General features: G+C 52.3%; 1 protein-coding gene across 4 annotated transcripts in view; it reads left to right on the plus strand.

Annotated features, from left to right (window-relative positions):
• The window catches only part of ATP13A3 (ATPase 13A3), a 50,268-nt gene extending 39,108 nt beyond the window's left edge, over positions 1 to 11,160 (plus strand). For all 4 annotated transcript variants that reach the window (XM_081007382.1, XM_081007381.1, XM_081007380.1 and 1 more), the window contains exons 25-33: positions 48 to 157; positions 597 to 693; positions 1,137 to 1,209; positions 1,650 to 1,827; positions 3,202 to 3,389; positions 4,241 to 4,329; positions 5,171 to 5,251; positions 6,299 to 6,421; positions 7,685 to 11,160. In XM_081007382.1, the coding sequence (XP_080863508.1) occupies positions 48 to 157; positions 597 to 693; positions 1,137 to 1,209; positions 1,650 to 1,827; positions 3,202 to 3,389; positions 4,241 to 4,329; positions 5,171 to 5,251; positions 6,299 to 6,421; positions 7,685 to 7,891 (1,146 nt within the window). In that variant the 3' untranslated portion in view covers positions 7,892 to 11,160. The remainder of the gene's footprint in view (positions 1 to 47; positions 158 to 596; positions 694 to 1,136; positions 1,210 to 1,649; positions 1,828 to 3,201; positions 3,390 to 4,240; positions 4,330 to 5,170; positions 5,252 to 6,298; positions 6,422 to 7,684) is intronic.
• Positions 11,161 to 15,473: the final 4,313 nt, after the last annotated feature.

Here is a 15,473-nt window from a genome sequence, read left to right on the forward strand (position 1 = left end):
CCGAAAGAATTAACCCTTTCCTTTCTGCTCCGTTTGCGACTGGGCAGGCACTGAAGAGGGCACACGGTGGCATTTCCCTTTCGGAGCTGGAGGCCTCTGTGGCGTCTCCCTTCACCTCCCGGACGCCCAGCATCTCCTGCGTGCCAAGCCTGATCAGGTAAGGGCCACTTGGAGGGTCTTTCAGGTCCCACCTGGGCACAGCTGCCCCCCTCCCTGAGAGGTGGGGGTGCCAGCCAAGAGGAGGGCCTGGTGGAGGAAGTCCTTTCCTTTTGGGGAAGGATGCCAGGTCAGGGTGAAGGGCGGCAGCAGCAACCGAAGCCCAGCACAGAATATCCACGGGTGGTCAAGCCTCACTGGGGGTCCTGTGTCCAGTTCTGGGCACCTCAGTTTAAGAAGAATATCAGTGCGGCTGCAGGATCCTTGGCAGGTGGCTATCCAGCTTCTCTTTAGAAACCTCCAGCGAAGGAGAGTCCCGCCTTTCCAGGGAGTCCATTCCCCTGCCCACCAGGAAGTTCTTCCTAAGCTCTTACCTGGCCTCAGGTATGCAGTTCTTGACTCGCCTGGATTTCGTCATGTGCATTTCTTTGTCTTCACAGGGAAGGCCGGGCTGCTTTAATAACCTCCTTCTGTGTGTTCAAATTCATGGCTTTGTACAGTATTATCCAGTACGTCAGTGTCACCCTGCTGTATTCTGTGAGTATTTGAGTCCCCCCCCCCCCCCGTCCTCCCATGTGGGGCTTCACAACATGAGTGTCTGTGAAGCTCTCCCTCTGATTGGCTCTGAGGCACGAGATCCCACCTCCTTCCCTTCTCCACTCTCACCTGATAGGCCCTGAACAGGTGAGGAACAGGAGGGAGAGTTTCATGGCCATCTTTCCCCCGCAATGGCTCATCCCTTGTGCAAAGTCTGTGGCATTCTTTGCTTCTCTCTCATTTCTGTTTCAACCAGAAATGCTTCATGGCAGGTGGTGAAATAGGTGGGGGGGAAATCACCTTGCAGAAGGCCTCTGAGCAGGTTCCTAGGGGAGGTGGGACGTGAGTCCCCGAGCTTCCGAGAAGCTCTTTAGCTGGCCTTCAGGGCATAAAAGAAACCTACTTCCATCCCCTCTGAAATCCCCCTTGCGGTTCCTTTGCAGATCCAGAGCAACCTGGGAGATTTCCAGTTCCTCTTCATTGATCTCGCAATAATTCTGGTGGTGGTCTTCACCAGTGAGTATCCTTCTCCCCGCCTCCTCCAAGGCCGCCCTCCCTTTCTGGGGCAGCTTTGGCCGGCAGGCCTTTCTCCTTCACCAGCCCGAGCAGCTTGCAGAGTTGGGAGTCCTGCAGAATTCATTGTGAAGCTGATGCACAGGAAACAAGTGATACCCTTAGAAAGGGGGAGGCAACAAGTGATTTTGCAGCTGTAGATCCCAAACCCAGAATCCCGACTCCTTGCCCAATTCTGGTGTGTAGTTTCAGGGGGAAAAGGGGGCTTCACAATTCAAGTTTCTACGCATCACCATAGCTCTTTCCACCCCCCCCCTTGCAGGTAGCCTTGAGCAGAACGAGCAGCTCTCTACTGAGTTTGCCTGGTTTACTTGGTGCAACGCTTTGCTTGGTGGCTGTGTGTTGGTTCTCCCTTTGGGTCTCAGCTCCTTCTCTCTCCGCAGTGAGCCTGAATCCTGCCTGGAAGGAGCTTGTGGCGCAGAGGCCGCCCTCCGGCCTCATCTCGGCTCCCCTCCTCTGCTCCGTCCTCTCCCAGATCCTCATCTGCCTTGGCTTCCAGACCCTGGGCTTCCTGTGGGCCAGGCAGCAGCCCTGGTATGAGACCTGGACCCCTCACTCAGAGTAAGTTGCCCCAGGGGGCCACGGCAGGGGCAGGAGAGTTTCACTTTGGAATCTGTGGGACCCCACCTGCCCTTTGCGGACCACATCCCTTTTGGTGATGGAGGATGTGGGGGGTGGTGCTCCAGGAGGAACCATCTCAAAAGCGTCTGCCTCTTAATTTTGTTTATTTCTTATTTCATAAAATTTATGTACCACTTGATTGTGTATATAAGAAAAAGCCTCAAGGTGGTTTACAGAAAGAGAAAACATTTATTTATTTATTCCGACTTCATGGTAGTCTGTCTCAGAAGATAACGGAGGAGTGGGCCTCTGATTAAAATACTCAAACAGATTAAAATGACCACAACTTTCCAGGCATCTGGACAGGCTTGTCTAAACAAGATGGTTCAGAGTCCAACAGAGGTGCCTGTCTGATCTCCATAGGCAGGGAGTTCCAGAGGGCAGCTGCTGCCACACTAAATAACCTGAGTTCTTACAGATGAAGAGTGGGGCACCTCCCACCGAGCGAAGCGATGGAGGGGGTGCAGGTGGGGTCAGGCGATCTCGCAGGTAGACTGGTCCCAAGTTGTTAAGGGCTTATGTACTAATAGCAACACACTGGGTCCAGGAAACAGTAAAAGTAGCAATCATAGTAATAATAATACTTTATTTTATTTTGTCTTAACTAGTGGGGGCATCTTTTTACTTGCTCAAAGTTGTGTTTTTTTTAATTGATTGATCTAATATAGCTAATTGCAGCCCTTGAAACGATAGACTTCCTTTCTTTAAGGACATTTAGGAGTGAGTTTGAGCTGGCAGCTTTCTGGGCCCTGCTGGCCTTGTCTCCTCTTGCTGGAGAAGCACCGAGAGATAGATAGACAGACAGAGCGTGTTAGAGATGCTCTAATTCCAGGCCCCCCCCCAGACCAGCCCATCCCTATAGAAGGAAGAGGCCACTGCCAAAGAAGATAAAGAAGATTGGTAAAGCAAATTAGTGAACTATGCAGGACATACTAGATAATTTGAAACCCAAGAAAGAAAAAGGACATTGATTTTTAAAAGAGGAAATTCTTAATGCATACCTTGCAGGCTTGGTGTATAGGCTTTTACACTGGTTGAACTTTTAAAAGTCACTTGTAACAAGATGAATAAGGTTTTAAAATTGGACTGTTAAGAATGTAAGATTTTATGGATGTTCATGAATAAGCATAAAATAATGGAACCAGGAGGGGGAGTGGAGGGAAGTCAATTAAGATGTATGATTTAAATTTTTGATTGTGATGGTTTTTTTTTTGGTTTTTTGTTATTATAAAATTTTATATATATATATATATATATATATATATATATATATATATATAACTAATTCCTCCCCCCCCCACTTGGGTTTTGCAGTGCCTGCAATGTTTCTAGGGGTCCCTTTGCCAACGCCTCTCAGCACAAGAACAAGACCCTCCACGACGAGCACAACATCAGGAACTACGAGAACACGACGGTCTTCTTCATCTCCAGCTTCCAGTACCTCATTGTCGCTGTGGCCTTTTCCAAAGGGAGGCCCTTCAGGCAGCCTTGCTACAAAAACTGTACGTGTGCCAGAGTTTGGCCTGGGGCGGAGAAGGGGCCCCGAGCCAGAGCAGCGCTGATGGGCAAGCAGGATGGGAGGGGGGCTCTGTAGGGGGGCATTTCCTGCAGGCGCCCTCGCCCTCCGTGGGGTTCAGCTTCCTTGCAGAGGAGGCACTGCCATTCTTTGATGCCCCCTGCCCTGGAGAGAGAGAAGCAGTTGGGCTCTTGCCTCTCTGCTGGCGGAATTGCTGTAGGAGAAGGGCAGAAAATGCCTGGGATTAGAGGGGCAGAAAGGAGCTATTAAAGGGCCTGTCAAAAGACCCTTCTCATATTAAAATGGATAGCCACTTTATCTTGTCAAAGGCAAAAAACAGCAACCTCCAGCCAGCCAAGACTCCACATAGATACATTAGAAGCAAGGGGGGCAGGAAATATAATACATTAAGAACACCCCACCCACATCTAAGAGGCCACAGATACAGACTAAAGGCCTGGTTATAGAGTATTTTTTTCTCCTGGCGTCTAAAGAGAAATAGGGAGGAGCAGCCCACAAGTGGGGAGCCACTGCAGAAAAGGCCCCTTCTCGTGTTGCCACCCTCCAGACCTCTCATGGGGGGGGGGCTCTTCTACACAGTGGTGGGTGTTCTGGGAAGATTCTGGTTGGGCAGCGAGGGAGAGGGGGGCTCCAGGGCTGGCAGTGGTGGGGGGGGGGCTCCTTGGCTCGGAGGGGGTCAGGATTGGGAATGGGCTCTGGGAGATGCAGCCTCACAGCCTCCAAATTACGGACAAGGAGATAGTTTTGCCAAGCAAGACTGCAGGGTTTTGCCTGCTCAGAGGTGTCTCCCTTCTCCCCCTTCTCCCTCCCCTGCAGATCTCTTCGTTATCTCTGTGATCGTTCTGTATGCCTTCGTCCTTTTTGTCCTGCTGCATCCCCTGCAGCCCATCGACTGGTTCCTTGAGGTAAGCCCAGAAGAGGCCGCCCTTTCATTCCCGGTGCCAGTCCCAGGGCCTCCCCTCCCCCCCCAGGGCAGCGCAAAGAGCTCCCAGTCGCTCCCCAGGGTGAGGCAGTGAAACCCCATTGCTATTGGATCTTTGGCGGTTTTTACAGTAACACCATCTGAGACTTTGCATGCATCAGGAATATCTTCTCCCTGCAAAATCAGATCAACCCCTTTGTGTGAGTAAGGGACCAGCTGCTCCTTAGAGGCCTTACAGAATCCCCCCCCCCCAAGACATCTGTCCCTGCCGGCTTTCCAGTTCCTCCATGCGCCAGTGACTGTGTCACAAACTGACATGTAAAGGCTCACTTCTGTGAGAGATCTTTATAAAGATCCGAAGCAATTATGGGGTGGTCTGAGGCAGCGTTTGAATGTATATTAGTCTCTCCCACTTGAGTCCACACATCATTAGAAATTTAGAAAATCATCCGCCTGGGAGTGCTTTCTAAGCTGATGCGAGAAAACGGTGTAATCTTACTCTTGGGGATGTTTTCTCCTGCCAAACATCTATTAAGACTTAAGTCCTAGTTTGAAATAATACCTGAAGGATCCTGCTGTCGTCATGTGGCCTCAGAATCATCCCCAATTCTCTCCATTTGCACATTCAGAACACGCTCAGGATCCCACCAGGAGCCTTTCCATGAAGTCATACAATTTTTTAAGAGTAGATGGTAAAAATTTGGCCGGGCCCAAGTTAGGGACCTAGGGAAGCTCAGAAGCTGGATTCTTGGGCCTTCCATTGTGTGCATCGTCTCTGCTCGGCCTTTTCACGCTTGCACACGCGTGTCTCTTCTGCTTTGCAGCTGGTCTGCGTGCCGTATCCGTGGCGAGTCCGGATTCTCCTCATCGTTGTCGTCAACGCCTTTGTCTCCCTTCTGGTGGAGGTGAGTCCTGGCAGCGTTTGGAGCGCTTTCTCTGGCCAGGCTGGAGGCAGTGGCTGCGTGTTTTCTTCTTAAAATCTCAGTCCAGCAGGCAGGGTTCTGATTTGCACAAAGCCCCACGAAGGGGGGGGGGGCGTTTCTTTCAGACCCTCCTTTGTCAGTGCCAGTGTTCTGGGATGGCGGATGTTGGTGGTGGACCCTGTGAGGTGTCTTAAGTATGTAACGTATGTGTGTTTGCTCCATTATTCTGCCCTCCACTATTTGCTCAAGAAGGGTGTTGGGGGGGGGGGAGCAGGGCACTTGAAATCCTTCAGCCACCACCTCTCTCTCTGGCTTCCGGATCCCAAAACATCTAGCATATCTGTGCAGCCACCGTGACAGGAAATTGCCCCAGGGCCCTGCCCCACACGCCACATTTCTTCTGCCCTCCCAGAACATGCTGCTCTTCCCTGTGCCCACCCCCGGCTTCGCCAGAGCCCCAGTTCTGCCCACGCTCTGGGATTGGGAACAGCCAGCCAGCCCCTCCCCATGAGTTGAAAGCCCCTGGCAGGTGGAAGCGTTGAACGGATCTTTGCCTGATCTCTGTCAGCACAGTTGTCGGAAAACATCAGGCCAATCAGTCAGGAGAAGTGCAAACAAGGACACGGTTCTCAGTCCAGATCTGACCAACAGAACTGAAAGGATAGTTTGGGGTTTGCCCCATAGCGAGGGGGAGAGTGTAGCTCTGGGGCTCAAATCCCACTTGCAGGTTTCCCATTTAGTTGGCCACTGTGAGAAGAGGATACTGGGGCAGGTGGGCCGTGGGCCCGATCCAGCAGGCCCTTCTGGTGTCCACGAGGCCTGGACCAGAGACCCCACCCAGGCACCACCACCCCTTTCCCAAGAGCCGAGCGTTTGCTAGTCCTGCCCTGAGAGAGAGAGAGAGAGAGAGAGGCCTTCATGTGGTGCCTTCTTCTGCCCCGACTGTGCTGTTGTTGTGACCTTCTTCTTGCTAACCTGCAATGATGGCTGCTCTTCTTGATTCTTCCCCTTCCCCGGAACACACCACAGAATTTCCTCCTTGACACCATCCTTTGGAAAGTTGTCTTCCACCGAGACAAGCAAGGGGAAAACCGCCTAGGCTCCTCCTCCTCCTCCTCTTCTTCCTTCTCCTCTTCCTCCCACCCATCACAGGTTGGAACACTGTGCTTTACTCTCCCTTGTCCACGCATGACACCCTCACGGCTGGGGACAGGGTGGGTTTGTATGCTGGGGGGTGGGAGGGCCCACGGAGTTTGCCAGCCCCGAGGCCCGCCGGGTGCCTTGGCCCACAGCTCCCACCAGTCCCAGACACGCTGCGCTGGCTGGGGGGAGTTGTAGCCCAGTGCCTGCTCCAGCCCCTCTCTGGAGCCCTGCAGAGCCAGGACTGCCAGTCGGGAGACCAGCCTTCCTCGCCCTCGGGACCCCAGAGGTGGTCGGACTACAACTCCCATCATTCCCGGCCAGCGTGGTCAGGGAGAATGGGGGCTGTAATTCGGAAACACCTGGGGATCCAAGGCCCAGAAAGGCTGGCATAGGGAAGGCGGAGCCCAGGGTCTGACTCTGTGTCCATCCACTTCCTCTTCAGAGGGTATCAGGTTGGGCAGGTCTGGGGGTCTCCCTTTCCCTAAGCCCGTCAATGTCTTGCCAGTGTCCTTAAAGGGGGGGGGGGCTTTAAACAGCCTCCTTGTGAGGCTCACTGAAGGCCAGGGGGTGCAGGGGAAGGGGGGCTGTTAATTTGCATCAGGGTCAAGTTTTGGGGGGTTGGGGCTCTCCTCAGGGTCTCTGCCGCCGCCTGCCCCTTCCCCAAAAAGGTCAGGATGGCATATGTGTTCATCACAACAACAAGGTTAGGCTGAGGAGAGCAGACCCTGACGGAGGGAACGTTTCGAACCCAGGTTTTAATGATGAAGTGGGGAAGTTCAGGGCAGGGGCTGCCCATCTCCCGCCCCAAGGAGAAGAAGGAGGGGTGGGATGGTCCCCAAGGAGATCCCTGAAGGGGAAGATCTCCTGGGCTCAGGAGAAGCTCTGCCCGGGTCAGGCTAGACCACAGCTGCTGCTGTTCTGGATTCTGACTGGGCCGCAGCGCAGGTTATGTGACCCCCGCCCTCCATGTCAGCCACAGGCCTGCTCCCAACTGCTGAAATTCAGCAGCCTGGGAGCTATAGATCTATAGAGACAGGGAGAGGACATGGCGGCTGGGCAAAGTGTGTTTGGTGGCACCAGGCGGGCACAGAGAGTGATGCTTGATGCCATGGCCTGCCACCTCCAGCCCTGTCGTGTGGCTCCCTCAGGCGCATGTTTCTGGGGCATCTGGCACTGCACTGCTGCCATGGGGCCCTGCCTGCCCTGGGCAGGTGGGGGTGCACCTGCCTCTGCCCTTGGCTGTGGGGTCTCACCCTCTCTCTCTCCCTCCAGGAGGCCTTGGGGTGCTGCCGCGGCTGCGCCCTCCCCTCGGTGCTGGGCTTCCGGAAGAGGAAGAAGCCCCCGAAAGCCAAATACGTTCACTTGGCCCAGGAGCTGCTGGTGGACCCTGAGTGGCCGCCGAGGCCCTGCACCACGACGGAGGCCAAGGCCCCCCCGGCCCACCAGAATGGCGCCTGCCAGGTCATCACCGTCACGTAGCAGCGGCCTGGCCGGGCGCGTCCTCTTGCCCTCTCTGGAGACACTTCCGCCTGCGGAGCACGTGTTCGGGGCCCTCAGGCCGCCCCCCTCGCCCCCCTCCATCCCTGGAGTTCAGCGTCCCGTCGAGAGAGAACTTTTCACAAGCAATGCAAAACGTTGGGTGTTTTTCCAGCCGGCTTCTCTGAGCCTCATTCCGCTGGCCAGTTCTGGGCTCCGGCTCTGCTCCTCTCGCCCCTGGGGGGAGATCTGGGCTCAGGGCAGCCCTGGCATAGCGCTGGTTCCTTCCACCTCGGAGGCTGGCCTGGGGGACTTTTGGAGCCCAACAAGAAGGGGGTGAGTTGCCCTTACCAGAAAGTGTGGGCGTTGTGTGTGTTTGCCAAACTCGGTGCTGGAGGCCACTGGTCCGCTGCAGAGCCTGACCCCGGCCACCTTGCGCGGAGCAGAGGGTGCCGGACGTCACGGTTAGTTTCCAAGTTCCCTCCTGGCACCCCCCGCTCTGTGCCAAGGCTGGCAGTCCCTGCGCCCGACTCGGCTTCGCTACAGGCTCCGTGCAGGAAGCAGGCAAAGAATCAGCCACGCTGGCTCAGCCATATTCTTTACTGAGAAATAGGGAAAAGAATTTCTCCCAGCCTCCACCACCAGCACCAAGTGCTTTAAATCTGCTGAGGCCGCGCTAGGTCTCTGGCCTGTTTACACACGCCTGTGCGCGCACACCGAGTTGCTCCAGGGGCCAAGGATCATCCGGCTACTCCTGGCTCCTGGCTGCCAAGGGCTGACCGCCCCTCCCTTCCCCAGGCTCTGCCTCCGTCCTCAGAGGCCCCTTGGCTTCTGTGGCTGGGCCTCCCTCCAGCCGTGGGGCACCCACCCCATCTGTGTGTGTGGGGGGGGTCTTTGCTTTTGAAGTTCAAGCCCAGGGGTCCTGATATGCCCTGGGGCTTCTGATGCCCATGGCAGAGAGGAGCCTTGCAGAGGAGGCAGCCCATGCACTGGGAGGGGCACCTGCAAAGCCTTCAAGGAGGAAATGACCCTCTGTGGACAGCGTCTCTTGAGCGGCAGCAAAACAGCCGGGTCCATTTCCTGCCGTTTTATACCTCAACAAAAAGGTGTTGTTGGAAGCAGAGTCTGGGAGGCTCCTTGTCCTCCTGCTGCTGCCATGTCTTGCAGGGGCCTGGCCCCCAAGGGGGCAAACGCCTTTGGCCTCTGCCGTCTGCTTCCCTCCCCGGCTGCGGGCGTCCTTCCCACCGCGGTGCTGCGTCGTGGAGGGTGGTTGGGATCCGGCACTGTGACACCTCGGGGTGCAAGTGCGAGCCGCCTCCTCTCCCTGGAGCAGGCTGACGGAGCCAGCAGCAGCAGCAGCAGCAGCGACTTTCTCTCTCTCCCCTGTTCAAAATGCACGGTTATTTTGCTTAAAAAGAAGGAAGAGATCCATGAAGCTATGCATCTTTTGACCTTGGGACTGTGACTTGCCGCACTTCATCTGACTGTACAGTAGCTCCGTTTGTGTGTGAGAGAGAGGCAGAGAGAGCGTGTTGCGTTTCAGGAGCAAAGCAGGAGAGGTCCTGGCCAGGGGAAGGGAATGTGTGCCTGTTTCAAGGAGCCTCGCTTGCTGCCCCCGTGCTTCCCAGTGGAAAACCGCTGGGAAGCAAAAATCGGGGACTGTCCTGGGCAGCCAGGTCTCACTAAGGATCTTTGGGGCTGGGGGAAGCCATTTGTCAATGTGGTGGCGAGAAGTGATCTGGCCTGGAGTTTGGGGCGCATTTGCTTTTGGCCTCCCTGAAATCTGGGCTGGGGTTTAGCCGCTGTTCCTCTTGGGGTGAGCTTGAAAAAGAGGTTCGTCTTCTGGCCTCTGGAATCTAGCTTGCACGCCAAAATTCTGAGTTGGTATTTTTTAAAAAAATTAATAAATTGAGGACTCCTTTTCTTGCTGAATCTTCCTCAAAAGCTTGTGAATTCAGGTGAACAAGATGGTTTAATGGGGGGCCCTCCAACACTCCGGAAAGTTGTTTTGCCTTTCTGCAGTAAAATCCAGGGTCACGTCGAGAACTTGGAATCTGAGTTCCTTATTAAATTATTTGCGTTTTGTGGACCTAAAGTCTAAATTTGTCCTTCTTTGTGTCAGGATTGTAAATATGGCCAATTAAATATTTTTAATTTAATTTTAATTATTATTATTTATGCACATATCTAAAGGACTAGCTCAAGAGAAGAATAACCAGATTTTAAAATGATATATATAGATATATATCGGTATCCCTCAGGGTTATTTTTAAAGCTTTTATCTTCTTCCCTTACCAGGTAGCTAATGATACGGTCATAGGATCTCTGGGTGCCCCCTTCCATGTGTCTGTATGTCTTTGGGGGTAGTGATGGGGCACATCTCTCCCCAGTCCAGGCTTGCACATGTGACTGGGGACAGCTCCCTGGGGCTCCAGCATTCACGGTGGAGCCTGAAAACTCTGTGTGTGTGTGTGTGTGTGTGTGTGTGTGTGTGTGTGTCTATTTGTGCGTGTGCCCTTCCGGTTATTAGTGCTAAAATTCTACTGTAGAATACAATGCAAAAAAAGCCACTTGATTTGAAAGTGGAGAATCAATTTCTTATTGCAATCTTCACATTGGATACATTTGAACAAAATTGCACTCATTTTAAAATTTATTTATTTTTAGTAGAGAGCATTTATGAGGATTGCCCTCCTAACTGGATGAGTTAATCTACTGTAGTTATCAGGACTGTGTCTGCACAGGGTCCGAGTGAAAGAGATGAAGAATCCTTTTTCTTAAATGCTGCAAGTTCCTTCTGAAATGATTTCCTCCGTTGTCTCAGGCCTCGAGACTTGAGAAGAGCTCCATGACTTTATCCCTCAAAAATCCCCGTTCCGAAATGAAACGTTTGTATATTAGAATACAGGTTTTATTTAATGGTTCCGTCTGACATGCTAGCTTTATGCCACATAATGTCAGGCTTTTAAAAACCCAATTTCCAATGAACTTCTAAACTCTGGGGTCGATGACGCAGCCCCACCGCCAGCTCCTCAGGTTCAGTTGATGGACGAGACCTGGCGGTCTCAGAAGGTTCCAGAAACCGGTCCCTTCGTTCCAGGGGCGCCGGCCATCTTCCTCCAGGAAATGTCTGTTTGTGCTGCTTTTATAATGGTACCGGTTGTAATAAAGGCATTTTGTGTCATTGTACATAGTCATAGCCCTGTAAAATCTTTTGTGTGCGTGTGATTTAAGCTATTTGAAATAAAGTTGTGATTCGCTTGCCCTTTCCATCCCCTGCCCCTTCATTTCCTGCCCACCACGGAAAAGGAGTTTGCTCCACTCTCAGGTCCTCCCGTAACCCGGGACTCTCTCAAGCCGTTCTCCTCGAGAGGAAACCTGCTGGCTGGCCTTTCCGGCAAGCTGAAGACCACAGTGTCGCATGGCTCCATTCCGGGGAAAAGAGATGAAGTCATGTGAAGTGGTCAACACGGAGCTTGCAGAGATCTTGCAGAGGAGGGGGGCGAAGGCAAAATGAGCGCGGCCGATGAAGTCACTGCAAAAAGGGCCAAGTGATGTGATTGCGGCCAAATAAAAAACCCAACTTTGCCTGCCTTGAGCTGGGTGGTGGTGGCGGGGGTGGGGGAGACTGGTTTGGCTGTTGCTCAACCTGGGAAGGAATCTTGTGCTTGTGAAAATTACACCCAAAGAACACAACGTTTGAGGTTTGCTAAAAAGCCTCAGCGAGCTGTTTTGGGGGCTTGTGCAGGAGAGAGTGGTGGGCACCCACAAACTCATGGAGGGGGAGGGCTATTGGTGGCTGCTGGCCACAGTGGCCCTGCTGTGCCATCATAGATGAGCAGGGTTGGAAGGGCCACCCAGGGTCATCTAGTCCAACCCCCTACAAGGCAGGATCTCCTACCAGACGCTGCTCTGCAAATGTGCTAGCACTTCTACTGCTCCACAGCTAGATGGGCTGGAGGCGGCAAGGCTTCTGGATCCCAGTTGCTGGAAGCTGCGGGAGACAAGAGGCTCTCGCACTCAGATCCGACTTGCCGGTTTCCCACAGGCCGCTGTGAGAAGAGGATGTTGCACTAGATGGGCCCTGGGCCTGATCCAGCCGGCTCTTACACTCATCCCTGGATCACGAAGGCTGCAATGTATGTGTGCACTCCTCCCATTCTGGAGGGCTGAGCCTTTGGCACAAGAGTCGGGCAGTTTTCTGGATGCTTGGCCGATGCTGCTGCAGTTTTCAGAAGACCTTTGTGGCTGAGTGGAGCCAGCTTCAGATTTGGCCTGGCGGGTTGCTGACCGGGGGGTGGGGGAGATTTGTGGACTTTGGGCTGGCTTAATATATTCTACCTCGCCCCACCCAGCAGAATTTGGGTTTAATGACTTGTCGGTTCCTTTCCACCTTGTGCCAAAGACAAGCTTCTTGACAATGCTTGGGCTGAAGGGGAAATGCAGAAAGAGCCTTGCTGAGAAAGCGCTTTTTGTCAACTCTCACATCCCCTTTCCCACAAATGGCCGACCTGGTGTCCTTGGGAAGCCCCCCAAGCAGGAGGCGAGCCACGGGGGCCTTTCCCCCCAGCCTCTGGAGTCAGAATTGTAGGGTTGGAAGGCACCAAAAGGGTCATCAAGAGGGGGGTGACCCCAGAGAGCTGGAAGCCATGACCAGGTTGCTTTTCTTCCTCTCGCTTGTCTAGGTTCATCCAACCCCTTCTAAACCCCACAAAGTGAGTGGCTGCTGCCCCATCTTGGGCTGAGGGGTCCCATTGACCGGGTGAGACTTTCAGGCTTTTGTTTCGGGGTTTATTCCCAGAGCTGCTTCATAGCTAACCTTCGTGGAAAGGGAAAACATGCCTGGAACTGGCCGGTTTTGGCCCAGCGTGAGAGGCCATGTGGGATCCTGTGGTTCACTGCTGATTCTTCCCCCATGATGCGATTCCTCCTTTGTATTCATTGCTGGGTCTTCAGCCAGAACAATTTATAAGAAGGTTCACTTAAATGAAACCTGAACCCTCTGAGCTGAAAATCTGAGGATGTTTCCCTGCTGGGATAACTTGGTCCTGGCATCACCCAGAAGGAGGAAGTGTGCTCAGCAACCTTCTGAGCATCAGATTAGCCCAGTGCTTCCCCAAGTGGGTGGTAGCACCCCCTGAGGGATATGGGGGCTTAAAGGCAAGGGGGGGCAGGGGGGCGCTGGAGGTGTAGGTGTCTAGCAGACCTTGAACAGCGGGTATCACTGAATCAAGCTTAACAGTTTTGTTGAATCAATTAAATAGTTTTATTCCTGCATTGCCGGGGGTTGGACTGGATGACCCTTGGGTCCCTTTCTGCGATTCTTTGAATAAATGTGCACTTAATTGTTTCTGTTTTTAACCTTAGAGTCATGCAAAGTGCTGTTCTGAATAAAGCTTTTTATAGGTTAGGGCTGCGGGTGCCAGGGAAGAGTTTATGGAGGAGCCAAGGGGGCAGGGGCCAAAAGAAGTTTGGGAACTACTGGCTTATCCTGAAGGAAAGTCAGCGCAGGTTGAAGGGCAGTCTAGGAAGCCTGGGGTTCCCCACTCCTTTTCTCCATGCAGACATGTCGGCCTCCAGCGCCAGCAGAGTTACAAACATCCTCAGTTCTTTCCAAGAGGGATGAGTCCACTTCCGAGCGTGCATTGCATCAGGCAAGTGGGAAATTCCAGCGTCCTGCTAATTTTTACCTATTGACCTCTCAGGGCAGGATTTGGCCCCCAGGGCTGCTCCTCTGCTCCCCCTTTCAGCCAAGAGGAGTATCGCAGGGCTACTGTGTCCTTAGAGACGCTGCTCCAGAATTAGCACCCATGACCCTCGCTGGGCACCCTCACCAACCGGACCCAGCAGGAACCAGAATCACACACCTGGCAGCTGGGCTTTTTGTTTCTTGCTGATAACTTGCATCTCGCAGCTTGTCCTTCTTTCTTCCAAGAGACTTTTCCAACGGACCCTTCAAAGGTTTTGTAAATCTAAAGACCCTGAAGAACAAAAAGTTACGGCGTCTGCCCAGAGGCGAGCTTGATGAGGAAGAGCTGCAGTGCAGAGCAGAAGAATAAGGCCCACGTTCTTGGAATCTGCCTCCTGGCTTCCTGGGAGTAAGCGCCACGGCATTCAGGGAGGCTTCTGAGTGCAGGAAACACCACAGAGGTAGAGTGAAAGATCTTCAGGCACCTGAAATGGCACCCGTTTGCTTTTAATAAGACAGTGGCACCTCGGGATGTGAATGGGATCGGTTCCGGAGCCCTGTTCGCATCCTGAACAGAACGCCATTTTGACCGTCTGCGCATGCGCGAGCGGCGAAACCCAGAAGTAACGCACTCCGTTACTTCCGGGTCACTGCGGAGCGAAACCTGAAAATACTTCTGAAGCGTATTTATCCCAAGGTATGAATGTAATAATAATAATAATAATAATAATAATAATAATAATAATAATAAGTTATTTATACCCCGCCCATCTGGCTGGGCTTCCCCAGTCACTCTGGGCGGCTTCCAACAAAATATTAAAACACAGTAGTCCATTAAACATTAAAAACTTCCCTAAACAGAGTTGCCTTCAGATGTATTCTAAAAGTCAGGTACCTGTAGTTATTTATTTCTTTGACATCTGATGGGAGGGCGTTCCACAGGGCAAAACCTCCAGGGAGAAATCTTTGGCCAACTGGTCAGTTAACTGCTATTATTATTTATACATTTATTCATGCCCCACCTTTTCCCCTGACAGGGACTCAAGGCGGCTTACAGACAAAAATAAGAGCAGCTAAAAGATACAGGAGCTCAGAAGTGAGGAACTGGCCTGGGAAACTGAGGCAGATTGTGGTGACAAAACACAAAGCTCTAGGCCTTTTATGAGAAAGTAAAAACTGGCAAATTAACAACAACCATTCAATGAATGTGTTACTTGCTTTATCTTGCCCAAGGCAACCCAAAGCACCTTAACACCAGCCAATCAATAAATCAAGGAGACAGAAGAGACAATCCCTGCATAGGTACATTAAAACAAAGGGGAATACAGTGGTACCTCGGGTTACATATGCTTCAGGTTACATACACTTCAGGTTACAGACTCCGCTAACCCAGAAGTAGTACCGCGGGTTAAGAACTTTGCTTCAGGATGAGAACAGAAATTGTGCTCCAGCGGCGCAGCGGCATCAGGAGGCCCCATTAGCTAAAGTGGTGCTTCAGGTTAAGAACAGTTTCAGATTAAGAACGGACCTCCAGAACGAATTAAGTTCTTAACCCAAGGTACCACTGTACATTAAAAACACCCTCCCCATTTCATGGCATGCATATTTATGGTATGATAAGGTCAAAGCACATAAAGCATTTAAAAACCACATTGTCAGGAAAGCGCTGTTTAATGTTTGGATAAGATATAAGGATTTGTTAGAAAACAAAACTCCAAGGTGGCTGTCACCAATGGAAGCGAAAGCCTTGAGAAAGGTCAATATGGAGGTCAAATGGCCGAAATATTGGGAAATTTTGGAACAAGACGGAGATAGACTGAAATTGCAGAGTTTTGAAAAACTAAAAAACAAAGTGCGAGACTGGCTTCATTATTATCAAATAATGGAGGTATTTAA

The sequence above is a fragment of the Podarcis pityusensis genome, assembly GCF_964106645.2.
Source record: "Podarcis pityusensis genome assembly, chromosome: 5".
NCBI classification, from domain to species: Eukaryota; Metazoa; Chordata; class Lepidosauria; order Squamata; family Lacertidae; genus Podarcis; species Podarcis pityusensis.